Below are 18,903 nucleotides of genomic sequence, written 5' to 3' on the forward strand. Positions count from 1 at the left end.
CTCACGTCAACAAATCACTCCGATTCTTTTCATTGACTTGTGAAAACACTGTCGACTTTCTTTTTTGTCCTATGCTATGCTATGCTAACTTGGTTTTTCTGTCCTCAGAACTAGTGTCTATTTGGGACATGACGTGGTTATATGCTAGGAGGATTTTGTGTCCTGTCAGAGCTCTCTCTACTTATTGCGACAAGCTAGATTTTGCCCAGGCACATGAAACTGCCCTACGTTTCTTAGTGTGAACGCCCTCGCTGGTCGCTTGTCTTGCTTGGGACTGAAACGATTCGCTTTTCTGCAAGATGGCGGACGGATTGTCAGCCAATGAGGGATGCCATCGAGTGTGACAGCGAAACGGGCATTGATCATCAGAGAAGAAATGTGTAATCACAACGTTTGAAGAAGACGTATGGGGGGGGTGTTGCAAAAACATTCTCTATCCCCTGACGAAGTCCAAACTAGGACTAGATCTCTCCCCAAGCATGTCGTAAATCCTTCAAACCTGATGCGTGTTTGGTGTTCAAAGCTTCATCAAAAAATGTTCGTCAACTCCATCATATTTTGCATCTCGCGGTGTCTTTTAAAGCTCCTTCCAATTGCTATTTCAGGAATGAAGTTTTAGCCCCAAATCATGGCCGGTCCTGAGGAGCAGACAAGTAGAAACTGGCGGGAAATAGTGACCGCACTATACCCTGACGCTCTGAAAACCGCTTATGTCGTCCCACCAGTGCATTTCAACAAGGTACTTTTAAAAACTATTTGATTTGTTAACATTTTACATCTTACATTTTAACATTAATTGCACTTTACATGCAAGAGTGTGTGTGTTTGTGTGTGTGTGGGTGTGTATGTGTATGTGTATGTGTGTGTGTGTGTGTGTATGTGTGTGTGCATGTGTGTGTGTGTGGGTGTGTGCTAGGTTTCTTACATTTATATTGGGAGTGTTTTTAATGTCATTCGATGTTCAATGTATGTAGTTGTCTTGTTGCCATCCACAACATAAATTTTTCAAGTTGATATCTAACACATTAATGTATTGTATTTCATTGCAATGTTTTGTATTTTAGTGTAGTGAATTGCATTGTACTGTACTATATTGCATTCTATGGTACTGTATTGCATGTTATCCTACATATTTGATAATCCATTTGATAACTAAACCATATACCCACACGTGTGTATATCATGGAAATTAGGTCGTGGCAAGGTAGTCTGACAGGGACCTAATTTTCCACTGCTCAGGATAAACAAAAATCACCGAGACAAACGTCATTCTGGGAACAGTTCTGCGCTTGCTGTTTCCCTTGGAAGAATGTTGAGAGCTTACACGTCACGATATACTTTCTAGAGTGACGAGTTTTTGCTTTGACGTCAACGATTTCACGAGGCTTTGGAAAAGATCTAGGTTCCATAATTTGGGCGCTTCGACTGCGGGGGCGTTCAGAGCAAAAGACACGCACGTACAGTATGTAGGATATACAGAATACTACATGGCTTGCTGTGTCATATCATATTTACAATCGTTGCTTTTTCAAATAATGAAAAGGTAAAAGACTCTCGCATTCCATATGCAAAAAAACACACCAACTCGTGTCAATCTGTTATGACACAGCAAGCCATGTAGTATTCTCTATGTATAACATTGTGCTGTTTAGCATTTCAGCGTATTGTATTGTGTTGTATTGTATTGTATCGCACCGAATTGCATTGGATAATATTGTATTGTGTTGTATTGCACCGCGTTGCATGCATTGCATTGCTTTGTATTGTAATTGTATTGTGTTGTATTGTATTGTATTGTATTGTATTGTATTGTATTGTATTGTATTGTTGTATTGTATTGTATTGTATTGTGTGTTAAGGTACCCTACGTGGAGAAAACTGCACCCGGTACAAGCGAGACCGTTTTCGTGCTCCACCCGCCGTCCGTTCATGATGGGCCACCGACATCAGGTGATCAGTCCACCAAGCCAAAACAAAATCCAAAGCCGAAACGAGCAGCCAAGTCCACACAAGTATCAACGCCAGAAGAAAAGGCTACAGGAAAATCAGAGCCTGCACAAGCATCGAAACCTGATGTAGAAGAAAAGGCTACAGGAAAATTAGAGCCTGCACAAGCATCGAAACCTGATGTAGAAGAAAAGGCTACAGGAAAATTAGAGTCTGCACAAGCATCGAAACCTGATGTAGAAGAAAAGGCTACAGGAAAATCAGAGCCTGCACAAGCATCGAAACCTGATGTAGAAGAAAAGGCTACAGGAAAATCAGAGCCTGCACAAGCATCGAAACCTGATGTAGAAGAAAAGGCTACAGGAAAATTAGAGTCTGCACAAGCATCGAAACCTGATGTAGAAGAAAAGGCTACAGGAAAATCAGAGCCTGCACAAGCATCGAAACCTGATGTAGAAGAAAAGGCTACAGGAAAATCAGAGCTTGCACAAGCATCAAAACCTGATGTAGAAGAAAAGGCTATAGGGAAAACAGAGTCTGCACAAGCATCGAATCAAACAGAAACTCCAAAACCGACACAGAACTCAAAACTGACACAAGCACATGCGCCGACGCTTACATCAAGACCAACAGTGACAGATACAGAAACATCAAAAACCACGCAGACATCGAGTGAAACATCCCAGCACAAACAATCATTGAAGCCGACACCAGCATCAAATGGAACAGAAACAGCAGAGCCGACACAGGATTCGAAGCCCAAACAAGCAAAAGAGCCTACAAAAACAGCAAAGCCAACACAAACTTCAGAACTAGCAAAAACACCCAAACCCACTGCAAACCCGCAGCAAAAGCAAACAACAAAACCGTCCCAAACAATTCCATCGAAAAAAGCACCAAAGGCAACAGACGCATCACAGCCAACACAGACGTCACGAGCGTCAAGGTCACAGGGCATTAAGGTCACGGTCAGAGAGTGTGACGTACAGGCAGACTTCACCCAGCAGCACGTGCTGTACAACCTTCAGGAGCTGGGAACCAGGAGACACGAAGTCATGTTCGTCCTGTCAGAGCTCAACTTCAAGGACTATCTCAACAAGCCTTTCTACGCCAAGCAGACCAGCAAGCTCCCAAAGCCTGGCAACATCCCCGCCAAAGACCGTCACCACGGCAAGCAAGGGGACTTTGACGTTCTCCTCATTCACCGCCAGTACGGCATCCTGGTAGGGGAGGTGAAATCCGTGGGCAAGACCCGGGCCAGTCAGGTGGATGTCGAGGTCATCAGGGTTCTTCAGAAAGCGGTCAAGCAGCTGGACAAGTGTGAGGTGCACGCCAGACACATGGTCAGTGACATCGCGTCTGAGCTGACTGTGAGGAAGACTCTCTTCCTGCCTTATGTCAGCAGCTCACAGCTGCGGAGAGTACTTTCTGCCAGTGAACAGCTGAAAGAGGTGAGCGTTAATGAAATATGTCAACAGCACCTTTCACTCGAGTACAACCTTAGTCCACATGTATGGGTATGTGTGGAGGAGGAGAGAGAGAGAGAGAGAGAGAGAGAGAGAGAGAGAGAGAGAGAGAGAGAGAGAGAGAGAGAGAGAGAGAGAGAGAGAGAGAGAGAGAGAGAGAGATACAAAACGACAAAAAAGACAGAGATAGACTTTACTACTGTTGGCAAGCTAACGACAATCAAATTTAACGGGATAGGCGAGTGGGATAGGCGGGTTAATCAGAGGGAGGTTCTAATTTTGTTGATTCCTATACATAATTAAGTACGAAACGTTCAAATAATGAAGAAAAAGCATCCCGACTTTAGCCATTCTAAAGGACTTTTGTACGTAGTTTATTTGTCTAAAAAGCAACAACAACATGCATTACGTTTGAAAACTCACGTGATCTCATTCCTCTCCGAACTGTGGAAGATAAAAATTGCAAAATAATGTTAAGTATTAATGCTGTTTTTATATTAAAAAATCCCCAAGAAAAGTAAGTTGTTGGAACGTTTCTTATTGACAAAACAATACGTTACAGTCACAGATATTTCGACCCATTAATTAAACAAAAAAAGATTTAGCTCGCAAAGCGAGGCAATGATTATATGAAGTTATTATTATTATTTAATTATGCTGTTTCAATATATTATGCGTTTTTCTCCCGTTTCAGGCAATATGTAGAAGCCTCGGTGCCACCACCGCAGAAGAGGCCATACAGCTTGTCTGTTGCTCTGACATGATGTCCCATGTCGCCACCTTCTGGGATGTCACACCTGCCGTGTTGGCCAATCTGAGCACCTGGTGGAAACTCAGAATGGCGTGCACTGTGGACACACAGCTCACTGACGAACTGTACCTGGACATAGTATCTCGGTGAGTAAAGATAATCTGTCTAGGCGAGTACATATAATCTCCTGCATGATCCTTGCTTTCTTGCTCCTTAGAACAGCACATCCGATCCCCAACCCCCTTCCCCTGTCTACTTCACCGTTGGATCAGCAAACTGGACTTAAAGCTGTGGTCTATTTATGACTTTCCGGGGCTACGAGGTTGAAAAATAGGGATACAATCATGTACAGAACTCTGTACAGCAAACGCTACCCAAAACCTCACCTATACGGCGTGTATGACCTTGAGAGCTTCAGTCAACGCTTGAATTTTGCAGGGATAACATCCGGTTTGCTCTCTCAAGACTGATCATATTTTATCTTCAAGAGAGATCAAGGGGAAAAAATAAACGCCCCCGGCGAAGATTCGAACTCTCTACCTCGAGACTTCGTGTCTAATGTCCTAACCACTAGGCTACTGCGCCAATTGAGAAAAAGAAGGAAAAACATTGATATGAATTCATGTTATGTTATTCTTGAAGCAGCATGATTTATATCTCTATCCGCCCATTGCTCAGAAGTGAATACATGTATAACTATTTCTTAGATGTCTGGTTTCAACTGCACAGAGCTTGGAGAGATTCAATTACTGTTCTTGTCATTTTCTTGCATGTTGTAAATAGAAATATCGCAGCTATTTGCATGGCGCGAATGTCGTGTAGCATGACGGTGTAAACATGTACTGCGATTCCGTAAAACATGTTTGCAAATAAAGGCAAATTTTAATGTCAATTTTTACGTTTTTGCAACGCATGAATGGTAATTCAAGCGTAGAATGATATAACATTATCAATTTTTTATCTTTGACAACACTGGTGAAGTGGCCTAGCGGTTAAGACATCAGCCCCGACATTTCGAGTACCTTTGAGTTCGAATCCCTGCCAAGTCGTTTATTTTTTCTGCTCGATCCTTCTTGACAATTATACTCAGCTCTGCGAGAGCAAACCGGATGTTACCACTGCAAAATTCAAGCGTTGACTGAAGCTCTCAAGGTCATACACGCCGTATAGGTGGGGTTTCGGGTAGTGTTTGCTGTACAGAAATCTGTACATGATTGTGTCCCTATTTTTCAACCTTGTAGCCCCGGAAAGTCATAAATAGACCACAGCTTTAAAAGGCAAACAATAAGATCTACAAGCTACAGCAAAAGTGTCGTTTTTATTACATTTAGTCAAGTTTTGACTAAATGTTTTAACGTAGAGGGGGGAATCGAGACGAGGGTCGTGGTGTATGTGCGTGTGTGTGTGTGTGTGTGTGTGTGTGTGTGTGTGTGTGTGTGTGTGTGTGTGTGTGTGTCTGTCTGTGTGTGTGTGTGTGTAGAGCGATTCAGACTAAACTACTGGACCGATCTTTATGAAATTTGACATGAGAGTTCCTGGGTATGATATCCTCAGACGTTTTTTTCATTTTTTTTATAAATGTCTTTGATGACGTCATATCCGGCTTTTCGTGAAAGTTGAGGCGGCACTGTCACGCCCTCATTTTTGTTAGTATTTGCGGGGCAGTCCCAGAGGAATGTCTTGATCTTTTATTTCTTTAACATTTTCTACCCCAACTATGTTGACCAAGTTTTTTTTTGCCGAGACCAGCAGTGCTGCAGCATGTCACTCAGAATTGCAGTAACTATGTAGTAACTGTGTATCAACACGCTGGAATTCAGGCGTTAGATCAACGTTACATGAAGCGACTGAAGCTAACAGTCTGAACGGATATTGCCGTACCTGGTCAGATAGAGCCATATGAGTAGGTACGGATATATCCGTACCTGGGAGACAATGAGTTAAACAAGTCAATAAAGTATTTAATCTTGTTCTTGTTGCTCCTGGAGAAGACAGTATCATTTGTCTCACTGTTCAGGCTGACTGTGATCGACAAAAACAAGAAGTTCTTCTTGCTCTTCTTAAACATCACTTCGGGTAATTTTACATATCAGCATGTGTTCATCACAGGTGTGTCGGACCAGCCACGTCGGTTAACGTCCATTGCAACATTCCTCCGAGAGTGGAGGTGCGAACCAAGGGGGAGGCGGTGTCTGAACTGGGGCGGAGGCTGGCACTTCTGGTTCTCACCTTACAACAACTGGACTTGTTGAACAGAGCACCCCCTCGAGTCTGCATAACTGGACCTCCTGGGACAGGTGAACAAACAAACAAACAAACAAACAAACAAACAAACAAATAAACAAACAATCAAACAAAATAAACATATTTAGATGCGCTAAATCAGATCATACAAAAATGCTTTTTCGTTTTTGTGAAGCACAGCGCAGTATTCAAAGATAAGGTACAGTGACTTTTGCTAGTAATTCGACGGGCGCAATTGGCTGGTGGTAAGACGTCGGCCTTCAAAGGGGAAGGTCGTATGTTCGAATCCCGGCCGCGCCCGGCCCGGTGTGTTAAGGGTGAAGATTTTTCCGATCTCCCAGGTCAACATATGTGCAGACCTGCTAGTGCCTTCTCCCCCTTCGTGTGTACATGCAAGCACAAGACCAAGTGCGCACGTAAAAGAACCTGTCATCCATGTCAGAGTTCGATGGGTTATAGAAACACGAAAATACCCAGCATGCTTCCTCCAAAAGCGGCGTATGGCTGCCCAACTGGCGGGGTAAAACCAGTCATACACGTACAAATCCACTCGTGCTAAAACACAGGTGTACGTGGGAGTTTCAGCCAGTTTCAGCCCATGAACGCAGAAGAAGAAGGTAGTAATTCCTTTATATGTGCGGACTCGGTTCCCTTGGAAAAAGCGAAAAAAAAGAACTGTGAATAAATGGGGGTAAAATGGTATGCATTGGTGAACCCAACGTGCAACAAAAATAAATACATAAAAGCGGCTAAATAAACTCAAACGGGTCTGCGCAGCCAAGTAATGGTGACTTTTCTTTCTTGCTGTATTTATTTCAGTGCAAAATTGTGAACATATTTTTAGTTTGTTTGAAACACAAAGGAAAGATTTACACATTACATCGCCAAAGGCTTTTCAGTAATCAAGAAAAAAAAAGAAGTTGCTGGCAGACGTAGAAATACAACACCCGAAAAACAAAAAAACCACACAATCTACATTACTTAGATATATGCTTGGTTTTTTTTTATAAAACGATTTATGTCAAGTCAAAAACGTGTATTAGTTTTCTGCTTGTATTCCCTCTTCTAAGACCTATTTAATACTTCTACCCTTTTTAAGTATTGTTTTATGATGTATTGTGTAAACAAAAAATTCCATCTCACACGGCATAAATAAATCCCTGCGCCTTGACTATGTGCGCGATATAAATTGCATGCATTTAAAAAAAAAATTAAAAAAACCCTGAGCTTAGAACCCACGGAATACGCGCGATATAAGCCTCGTATTGATCGATTAAGTCTTCACATTGTCAGAATTGTTTGTTCTAATCTCTGCGAAAATAGCCAAATTTTAAGACTCCCTTCTTTTCCAAGACATAATAATTATTTGGAAGTCCTAAAAGAGAACAATCCACAGGTCCTTAAAAACAAATCGTTTAAAGCGAAATTAATTGAACTCACGTAAGGAAACTGCACACACTGCTTTGCCGATCCCTCTGATCGCTCCAAGTGACAAGACAGTATAGTGCAATAGCGCTACCACTTGACAGGAAAGCTTGCTTTTCTTTATTCTTTTTAACTCTATGAGCTTGTGTTTAATTCAAACATGAAATCTTTATATAGTTTTGTATTCAGGAAATGATAAAGAATAAGATGGGGTTGTGTGTGTGTTCTAGCTATGTTTGCACGCTATGCGCAGACAGGCATGAACTGTCTCATTCTCCAGGTTTCAGCTAACCAAACCTTCCTAGTCTCGACGATGACTGATCCCAGGTTTCCAGAGTCCATATGTGAATTTCAGGTCGACGGATTGACTCAATATTTTGCTATCACTACAGGGGACGTGTTTCTTTCTTTGATTTAAAGGAAAAACCGTGGTGTTGGTGCTGATGGGCTTGAGGTGGTTGCTGCAGGGAATGGATGTTCATCTCCTCAGCTCATCAACCTCAACCCCAGCAATCTCCTACTACACGAAACAGCAGCTGGAGGAAACTCTGAAGCAAGACCCCAACTTTTCAGCCTCAACAGGCAGAGTCTACGGTTATAGATGCAATTTCTTCGACGATAATTATATTAATAGCGTCGAACACGCTGTCCAATATTTGCTTCGTAACATGCGGAATGGGACTCTATGTGTTCTGATTGACGAGGCATCGTTTCCACTTACAGGGTGAGCTTGTGTATTTTCAAGATACAATTCGAAAACAGATAGACTGCTAACTGTTCATGATTAAGAATCATAACACAAGAATGGTAAGAGAATGGGACGTTTTAAATTTTATAATTTGAATGTCTTGTTTTGTTAACATTCCATTGCCTACCCAATTTTTCTGTTCTGATTCCTATTTGCAAGATAATTTTCTTCCTGTTTGATAGATCATATTTATATATACCAGAGGAATACCCGCTTCGCCGGGTAGCCGGCTTCGCCGGGATGAAATACTTAGAGCCGTACGCCGGCTTTGCCGGGTCCGAACAATGGACCCGCCAAGCTTAGGTCCCTCCCAGATTCGTGGAATGGGAACAGCACGAAAATGATTCAGTGGTCATAATGCCATTCCTGACCATATCGAGTCCCATCCTTGTCGACGAATGTAACCGTGTTAATCACCTTTGGAGGCGAACTCCACTCAAACAGGATTGAGCAATTTTGATCTGTTATGGCTTCTCAAAGGAAGGCCAGTACATACAAATACACAAAAGCCGCCAGACCACATCACAAACAGAACTGAACAATCCACAGGTGTTGCCCACATAGAGAGAGAGACACACACACACACACACACACACAAACACAGAGAAGCCGTATATATAGAGAGATAGATGACAGTGTATTTTTCGCGTGGCTATAAATTGATTCGACCTTTGCACTTTTACAGTGAGGATAATTTACGGGTCCAATTTACGTTCTGGACACTGCGGTGACCTTCTAAAAATAGTAACAGAACGCCGGGAATATCCGAAGATGCCCCACTCATACTATAGTGCACCATACGAAGGAAGGGAGGTAAACGCTGAAAACCTGGAGAAGATAAGGAAGAGTTACTTATAATGGTGAAATGAACACAAAAACCAAAATCGGTTCAGCGCTGCGCGCTGAGAGCACGTGTTGAAATATCTCATCGATGATATTGTGTCCGGGGTGTAGCTGAATACGGTGTCCAAATTTGAAAAAGATCCACCGAGAACTTTGGCGTTGTGATGTGGTGTAGCGGCTTTGGTGTGTCGGTATGGGGGCCCGGGTAGCTGAGGTGGAACCAAAATCGGTTCAGCGCTGCGCGCTGAGAGCACGTGTTGAAATATCGACCAGGTTGTGTCCTGTCCCGGGTCTACCTGAATATGCCCACCAAATTTGAAGCAGATCCATCGAGAACTTTGGCCGTGCATCGCGAACTCACAGACAGACAGACACACAGACACACAGACACACAGACACACAGACACAAGTCGTATATATATATATATATATACCACCCTGTGACGGGCGCAGTGGCGTGGTGGTAAGACGTCGGCCTCCTAATCGGGAGGTCGTGAGTTCGAATCCCGGTCGCTGCCGCCTGGTGGGTTAAGAGTGGAGATTTGTCCGATCTCCCAGGTCAACTTATGTGCAGACCTGCTTGTGACTTAACCCCCTTCGTGTGTACACGCAAGCACAAGACCAAGTGCGCACGGAAAAGATTCTGTAATCCATGTCAGAGTTTGGTGGGTTATGGAAACACGAAAATACCCAGCATGCCTACTCAACGAAGGCGGAGTGAAGCTGACTATGCTCTCAGAGTATAGTGTGGGGAACCCAAATGGGCAAACGAGCTCGCACGTAACCAGCATATTCTGGAACGCTGAAGAAGAAGAAGAATACCAACCTGCATCTGTGCAGGCTTTTTACATGGGTTAACTACACGCCAAAAACATCAACAGCCTGTGAAGACTGGATGTTACATTAGTTAAGCAGGCTGATGTTTAAACTACACAATGTCCCATTGTATACAGATATTTGAATGGCCAATAAAATTATCATTATCATTGCTGATGAAAAAAAATCTGAGAAACGAAGGGAAGCAAGCGCTGTAAATAAAGTTGACATGTGCAACAAGAGTGAGTGAGAGTTATGAAGAACCAATCTTCCAGCACGAGAGAGATAACAATACCTATTGCATTCATTTGTGTTCTATAAAAGTATGCCCACCATAGCTTTTTGGATTGAATTTTCTTTCTGTGTTGGCTTTTTTCAGAAGAAACGACTGCAGTGGTCCAAGCTTCCACAGACTGGTCAAGGAACTGACCAAGCGTGTGCCTCACCTCTACATCTGTGTGGCGACCACCTTCTCCCTAGACATACCTTCGGAGCTTCAGAAAGAGGAGCTGACAGTACCCATTCGCTTTGCCCCGTCAGTGTTCAGAGAAGTCAACAAGTATGCGCACGTGCGCGTTGCTGATGCGGTTCCATACAGCGACATCACCGTGCCTTCTCCAGGGGATGGAATGAGCATGATATGCCTTGGTCATCGAGGCATGGCCCATAAAGCCCGCTGGCCAGAGAACTGTGTCCAGTGTGGTCAGGACATTGCCGCCGTGCTGCGTCGTCTGGGCGTCGGGAGCCAAGGTCAGTACAGAGAAGGAAATGCGAGAATAAACAAGTCGTGTAAGGCGAAATTACTACATTTAGTCAAGCTGTGGTACTCACAGAATTAAATTGAACGCACTACATTTTTTCAGCAAGACCGTATACTCGTAGCATCGTCAGTCCACCGCTCGTGGCAAAGGCAGTGAAATTGACAAGAAGTGCGGGGTAGTAGTTGCGCTGAGAAGAATAGCACGCTTTTCTATACCTCTCTTCGTTTTAACTCTCTGAGCGTGTTTTTAATCCAAACATATCATATCTATATGTTTTTGGAATCAGGAACCGACAAGGTATAAGATTAAATTGTTTTTAAATTGATTTCGAAAATTTAGATATATTTTTAATTTTCAGAGCTTGTTTTTAATCCAAATATAACATGTTTATATGTTTTTGGAATCAGAAAATGATGAGGAATAAGATGAACGTAAATTTGGATCGTTTTATAAAAAAATTTTTTTTTTTACAATTTTCAGATTTTTAATGACCAAAGTCATTAATTAATTTTTAAGCCACCAAGCTGAAATGCAATACAGAAGTCCGGCCTTCGTCGAAGATTGCTTGGCCAAAATTTCAATCAATTTGATTGAAAAATGAGGGTGTGACAGTGCCGCCTCAACTTTTACAAAAAGCCGGATATGACGTCATCAAAGACATTTATCGAAAAAAATGAAAGAAACGTCCGGGGATATCATTCCCAGGAACTCTCATGTACTATTTCATAAAGATCGGTCCAGTAGTTTAGTCTGAATCGCTCTACACACACAAGCGCACAGACACACACACACACACACACACACACACACACACACACACACACACACACAGACACACACACACACACACACACACACATACACCACGACCCTCGTCTCGATTCCCTCCTCTATGTTAAAACATTTAGTCAAAACTTGACTAAATGTAAAAAGAGATATTACATTGTACAGAACACATTGAATTACACAAATGCAGAGAGATATAAGATGAGATGAGACAAGATGAATTTGAAAGGATCAGTACAGAGAGGAAACTACGAGAATAGAAAAAGACACATTACATTGTACAGAACACATAGACATTTTACACAAATGCAGAGAGATATAAGGTTAGATGAGACTAGATGAATCTTTATTTAAAGGATCAGTACAGAGAGGGACATGCGAAAATAAAAGAAGATATGTATACATTGTACAGAACACATTGAAATACACAAATGCAGAGTTATATAAGATGAGATGAGACTAGGTGAATCTTTATTTGAAGGATCAGTACGGAGAAGAAAATGCGAGAATAAAAGAAGACATATTATATTATACAAACACATAGAATTACACTAAACTCAGTAAGTATCATACAGTGAGGAAATGCTTCTACTTGCACTACTTGACCTTTCTGCAGCGTTCGACACGATTGACCATGTCACGCTTCTCCATAGACTTCAGACTCTGTACGGCATCTCCGGTCCACCGCTAGCATGGCTTGAGTCCTATCTCATTGGCAGGACTCAGGCTGTGCTTGTCGATGGCCAGATGTCTGCTCCAGCCCCACTTTCTTTCGGCGTTCCTCAAGGTTCAGTCCCATCCTTTTCATCATGTACACTAAGCCCCTCTCCACACTGATTCAAAACCATTCTGTTTTAAATCAGTCTTTTGCTGATGACACCCAGCTGTATAAACCCAGTCCCCCTGCAGAGACACATTCCGCCATCCAGACCATTCAGACATGCATCACTGATGTTAAATCTTGGATGGTCGATAACAAACTTAAGCTGAATGATGATAAGACTGAAGTCTTACTGTGCAAAAAGAAGAACACTACATTTCCCTCTCCCCAACCTGTTTCTGTTCAAATAGGCAACACCGACATTCTTTTCTCACCATCAGCTAGAAACCTTGGATTCACCCTTTCATCTGACATGACCCTTAACAAACATATATCTTTAGTCTGTTGAGCAGCTTATTTTGAGCTTCGTAAGATCAGCACCATTCGCCACACACTCTCATCTCAAACAACTAACAGTAACACTTTGTTCTTTCTAAATTTGACTACTGCAACTCTCTTCTCTCTGGCTGTCCTCTGTACCTCCTGCATAAACTACAAAAAGTCCAAAACTCGGCAGCACGCCTCATTCTGAAAGCACGAAAACGAGATCACGCAACACCACTTCTTCGCACACTGCACTGGTTACCTATTCAAGCCCGCATTGACTACAAACTGTCCACCCTCTGCTTTAACTTCTTTTCTGGCTCGTCTCCTGCTTACTTCTCTGAACTCCTCACCGTCTATTCTCCAGCAAGACAACTCCGTGCCTCTTCTGACTGTCGCATCCTTACCATTCCACACACCAAAACCAAAACATACGGACAACGCACTTTTACTTTCTGCGCACCCACACAATGGAATTTTCTCCCCTTTCACATCCGCCACTCTCAGTCACCCCAAGCATTTAAACGAGCACTTAAAACACACCTCTTCAAGAAATACAACCCCTGATTTTGTTTTCTCAGTCCATCAATAAGCTACATGTTGTTTTAGTGATAATGTGATAATGTATATAAACATCTAGGGCTGTTTTCAGTATTGTTGATAACATGTTCTGTTTGATTAAGGGTATTCAGCTGGTATTTCCTTGTTTTCACTACCTATTTTATTCATGTTTTTATTACTTACTTAGTGGAAGAATTTTGTGTAATGTATGTTTGATGGTGTATGCTTTCAATTAAGCGTTGTTGACTATGAATGTAGATGTAAATGCTTGTATAACTGTGTTTTAATTTTAAATGTGTCAAGCGCAAAGAGCATAATTGTAAAGTTATGATGTTGCGCTATATAAATGTTCATTTATTATTATTATTATTATTCTCTTAATCATATACACATAGACATTGAGGAGAAAAACAACAACACATTTACATACTATTTATTAAAGAGAGAGAGAGAGAGAGAGAGAGAGAGAGAGAGAGAGAGAGAGAGAGAGAGAGAGAGAGAGAGAGAGAGAGCTAGAGAGAGAGAGAGAGAGAGAGAGAGAGAGAGAGAGAGAGAGAGAGAGAGAGAGTAGACATTGTTTTTCGGTGTAATGTGATTTCTTGCTTTGCATGCCCCCTTCTCTCTCGCCGCTCTGTCTCGTTCTCTCCCTCCCTCCCTCTATCTCCGCTCTCTCTCTCTCTCTCTCTCTCTCTCTCTCTCTCTCTCTCTCTCTCTGTCAGTGTACAAATATGTACAAAATCTTTTTTGTGCACTCCCCGCTATGGTTGAATACGCACTTCCTCCTACCCACAGAAACACCCGAGCTGAACAGCCCTGCGCCTCTCAAGTACACTGATGTCTTGGTCTTGACTCGGGGCAGCGACCTACACGAAGAATTCTACGACCCTGACAGCAGGTCAGTCACTCGAGCAAGCGGCATTGCACGTGGGCTTCGGAAGGCAGGTTTGCCCGTGCGCGTCCTCGGGGACAACGATTTTTACACCAATCGTGAGAGATATGAGACGGAGACGTACGAAATGGCCTTGGACTCCACCGACAAGGTCACGGTTTCTCACTGGGGACGCGTGTACGGCTTGGAGCGCAAGATCGTGGTCTGGCTACCAGCCAGGGCCAAGTTGCTTGACCAAGGAGACCGTCACCTGTTGTCCATCGAGTTCAGTGACAGAGCGCACCTGTTGTCTCGCTGCACGACACAGCTGATCAGAGTGGAAGTACACCCGGTGACGTACTTATATAACGACGGGGGTGACGATGACGATGACGATGACGACGACAGAGACGTCATTGCAGACAAAGCATCAACAACTGACGTTTCTTGGGCCAGAAAGGGGTTTCTAACTGGAAGGTCTCGAGAAGATAAGAGAAACTGTGGGGAGAAAAGCTCAGAACGCGGAAACCTTCACAGCCAAGAGAACAAGGGAGGCACACCACACTCAGCTGCCGCTCCCCCTTGCCGTACCGGACGATCCGTGCCAGTGAAAGCGTCACGTGGCAGGCACAGATCACATACTGTCCCTTCCCCTTACCGGCTTCCCGTCGGATATCTGTCACGGTTGTTGTCGTTTGGCAGACACAATTCACTCGAAAATCTCGTGTCAGGAACTGACCTCGGTCTTACAGAAGACGAGAAGAAGAGAGAAGCTGAAGCTCAGGCAGCTGATGTATCCTATTCTTCTCAGAAAAGCTCTCCGGAGTTTGGTCACCCTCCCAACAGCGGCAGCGGCAGTCAAGGAAAGACTCCGGTGAAGGCAAGCAAAAGTCCTGGCGTGAAAGGAAAACACAAAAACAACGACGTGTCATGGTTCACCCAACGGGGATGTTTGCTGGTTGACAATAACCCGAGTAGCGGAGGCATTCAAAAGAAGACTACAGCAAAGGCAAGCAACAGTACTGGCGAGAAAGTGAAACAGAAAGACAGCGATGTGTCGTGGTTTACACAGAAGGGATGTTTGCAAAAGAAGAAAGCAGAAAGTACCAGAAAGCCCTCTGACAAAGAAGACAGTACGAACGGAAGACGCGCCAACACCCCCAGTAGCATTAGCAGGCATAAGAAGACATCAGAATCTGCCAGAAAGGACACTGACAAAGAAGACGACAAGAAGAAAGGAAACTACGAAACTTCCGACAACAGAGGTTACGAGAGAAAACGTGGAAGAAATGCTGTTGTAACTTTGAGTAATGAAAACAGCACCAAGAGCGCTGGAACCCAGGAAATGAAGGACACTGCTGGCATCGGATGGTGCACACGAAGAGGGTTCTTGCTGTAGAGTTAGGAACCAGGTTTGAGGTGCACGAGAAAGTGACCAACTGGTCGGGGGCCTTCCGCGGCGTTGGATTGGTTGAAATTGAGATTTGTTGTGATTTCAACAAATCAGACCCCGGGGTTTGTTCTCTCCCGTTTGGGTGGCACCCGCTTTCGCCGCTCGTGCATCTCAGCCCAAGATAACGGTCAAGTGTTTGTCCCCCTGAAAAAGACAAGCAGTGTTGTAGTCTCGTGCTGTAACCCGAGAGGTTTCTGGTTGTAGAGTAAAGATTCATGTGGTAATGGAAAAACAGTACAGTTTGTTCCTGTCTGTTGACGACAAAGGTGTACATTTTTGTTAAACCCACCACACCTCTACGATAAAACCTGGTTTTGGATATGATACTTCAGGGCCGGACTAGGCAAAGAGGAGGGGGGGGGAGGGTTGCCAGTGGTGGTCCAGGGGGATGTTCCTCTGCCCCTTGTGCGGGTCAGGGGGCGAAGTCCCCTGAAGCTGAAGGGTAGGTCATAATCTGAGATAGGAAAATGGTCGCTCCTTGCATGAAACGGCATAAAATAAACAATACATTTTTTTTTTAAATAAGTGAGTACATGCGCAACCCCCATAACCCCTCCGGTAGTCCGGCCCTGTACTTGCTGCACACAAAAAGAAGGGGTGTGTTGACAAAAAGGGAAAAAATAATCAAGCTTTTATTCTCTCCAGAGATAAGATGCAAACAGGAGAAGGATAGTGCTAACTTAGTTGTATTAACTGACAGGTGTCTTTCTGTCTACTGAGGGCAAATACACGCGGGAGAATCGTCGGAAATGCACAACGATGCTCACAGCATTCGAGCAGCGACAGATCTGGATAGCGATAGTGGGTGACTCGAGAATATGACTGTCTTGGTTTGAGATAAATCAAACAAACATCTGACTGTATCTTGTATATATGCGAGTGCGTAAGACATTAGACATATACAACATAATTTAGTTGATAAATGCAGACTATCCAACTTATAGTTAGTTGAACCCTGATCATAGTTTCCGTCTTGCCGCGGTCACCGTTTCACTTTCAACCGTTGATTATACTCATTGAGTCAGTTTGAGAAAAAAAAATCATAACTGCCATGACAAACCTAAATAATTATGTTCTCTTTGAAGCTAGACCCAACGTTTAAAATCTAAAGAATTATTTGACAGCTTCGTACGTTCGTAAAACACAACAGAATTCTTTTATCATCAAGAAAGTTTGAAAGTGGGAAGCCCGGATGTAGGTCAAGCCAGGTTGGTGACTGAGTTGACTGGTGCGTGTACTGCATCACTTTGCATTTGATGCCGTGAAAGAAGACTACCGAAAACCATGCAACTTTCCCCTTTTTGAGATGCTAGTCGATTGAGATTTTGAATATTTGAGAATAAGAATCTAAACAACAAAGTCGACTGTGGTGAGATGAACAAAGTTAAACAACACAAGAATCGGTCAGTCCATAGTTCTTTTGTTGTTTTACTTTATATTTGAGAATGTTTGTTGCTGTGTCTGGTAGTTTGAGTATCGCGCTTGTAAAAAGTACCACCGCGACAATCAATCAATCAATCAATACTGAGCTTATATCGCGCGTATTCCGTGGGTACAGTTCTAAGCGCATGGATTTTTTTTTTATTATTATTTTTTTATGCAAATTATATCGCGCACATATTCAAGGCGCAGGGATTTATTTATCATTTATTTATTTATTTGCGACTATCACACTGCATGTTATTCTTACAAAGCAGACGTTGGTTCTGTAAATCCCTACAATTTCTGTGAAGTAAACCGCCACTCGGTTTGTGTCAGTCTTAGTCATTTGTTGTATTTTCGATTCAGAGGTACACAATAACATGCTATTGCATATCTAGAGTCGATTTGAAACCACAAAAGACTCAATAGGTCATGTATGAACAAAGTGGGTCAGTCACACGGGGCCCCGATGGCTCGGGGGTTGAATAAACCACGAGAACTGGTTTTGGTTTACATGTGCTAAATAGCCATTCCAGAGATCTTTTTAGTGCCATTTATTGTTGATGAATGCTATTGCGAGCATGATCCATCAGGTTAGTATTGTTGTTTTCGTGAACACATATATGCCATCGTTCTGTAAACCTCCTGTGAGGCGGAGTGGGACTTTAAGATGGTTTCTGTCGATATTTCATACATTTCCTTGTGGTGGTGAGTGTGTGTGTGTGTGAGTGTGTGTGTGTGTGTGTGTGTGTGTGTGTTTAGCAATAGTGGTTGAGCTATTTAATATGTATAATGAACATTTTTACTTGTGTGTTTTTTATTTTTAAACTTATGTACAGGGTGACCCAAAAAAAAGAGTACCCAAACAAAACGTCATAAATTGAACAAAAATAAAGCAATCTTCATAAAATTTATTTACACACACAAGTAGCCTCTGCATGATTTGCACAGAAAATTTTAGCGTTCTAGCTTGTCTTTCAGGAAAGTTATGCTCATTCTACAGAACATGCTCCAAATGGCCTCCGCGCCGCTGCAGGCAAACTTGAACTCGCCGCGCAAAGTTATCAATCACCCGCACACACTCCTGTTGCGAGATTCCGCGAATGGTTGTTGTGATGGCTCTCTTGAGTTCTGTGATTGTCTGTGGGTTGTTCCTGTAGACGTTGTCTTTCAGGAACCCCCAAAGATAGAAATCTGGGGGATTTAAATCCGGGGGAGGCCATTTGGAGCATGTTCTGTAGAATGAGCATAACTTTCCTGAAAGACAAGCTAGAACGCTAAAAATTTTCTGTGCAAATCATGCAGAGGCTACTTGTGTGTGTAAATACATTTTTATGAAAATTGCTTTATTTTTGTTCAATTTATGACGTTTTGTTTGGGTACTCTTTTTTTTGGGTCACCCTGTATATGTGTATTGAAAACTTTGTAAATTGTATTAGCTTATTTCGATGTGTATAATTATTTGACTTATAATTGTGTGGCGGGTTAAAACTTTGTAAAGTGTATAAGTATATTTCGTAGTGTATTATTATTTGATTTGGAATTGTGTACAGAATAATTTATTTATGTATGTTTTTGTGAGGCGCTTGAATAAGAACTGCTTTAGGATTTGCGCAATATAAATATCCTCATTATTATTTAAGTTATTGAGACATCCCAGTGCACTAA

General features: G+C 42.7%; 2 protein-coding genes across 2 annotated transcripts; both read left to right on the plus strand.

The window, feature by feature from the left end:
* The first annotated feature begins 602 nt into the window (after positions 1-602).
* On the plus strand, positions 603-8,561 carry LOC138979076 (uncharacterized). Its single transcript, XM_070351888.1, has 5 exons — positions 603-739; positions 1,860-3,398; positions 4,108-4,310; positions 6,274-6,461; positions 8,254-8,561. The coding sequence occupies exons 1-5, from the start codon at positions 629-631 to the stop codon at positions 8,559-8,561; spliced, it is 2,349 nt and encodes a 782-aa protein (XP_070207989.1). The 5' UTR covers positions 603-628.
* A 2,006-nt stretch (positions 8,562-10,567) lies between these two features.
* Positions 10,568-16,161, plus strand: LOC138978796 (uncharacterized). The gene is made up of 2 exons (XM_070351584.1): positions 10,568-10,990; positions 14,285-16,161. Exons 1-2 carry the CDS (start codon positions 10,870-10,872, stop codon positions 15,757-15,759), a joined length of 1,596 nt encoding a protein of 531 aa, XP_070207685.1. The 5' UTR covers positions 10,568-10,869; the 3' UTR covers positions 15,760-16,161.
* The last annotated feature ends 2,742 nt before the right edge of the window (positions 16,162-18,903 follow it).

The sequence above is a fragment of the Littorina saxatilis genome, linkage group LG10 (assembly GCF_037325665.1).
Source record: "Littorina saxatilis isolate snail1 linkage group LG10, US_GU_Lsax_2.0, whole genome shotgun sequence".
NCBI lineage: Eukaryota > Metazoa > Mollusca > Gastropoda > Littorinimorpha > Littorinidae > Littorina > Littorina saxatilis.

Excerpts from the sequence above, each read along its gene's own strand:
- LOC138979076 (XM_070351888.1), top strand. The coding sequence starts at position 629 with ATGGCCGGTCCTGAGGAGCAGACAAGTAGAAACTGGCGGGAAATAGTG. Across the intron at positions 3,399-4,107 it reads CCAGTGAACAGCTGAAAGAG|GCAATATGTAGAAGCCTCGG; the intron begins GTGAGCGTTAAT and ends CTCCCGTTTCAG. Across the intron at positions 6,462-8,253 it reads AACTGGACCTCCTGGGACAG|GAAAAACCGTGGTGTTGGTG; the intron begins GTGAACAAACAA and ends TTTGATTTAAAG.
- LOC138978796 (XM_070351584.1), top strand. The coding sequence starts at position 10,870 with ATGAGCATGATATGCCTTGGTCATCGAGGCATGGCCCATAAAGCCCGC. Across the intron at positions 10,991-14,284 it reads TCTGGGCGTCGGGAGCCAAG|AAACACCCGAGCTGAACAGC; the intron begins GTCAGTACAGAG and ends TCCTACCCACAG.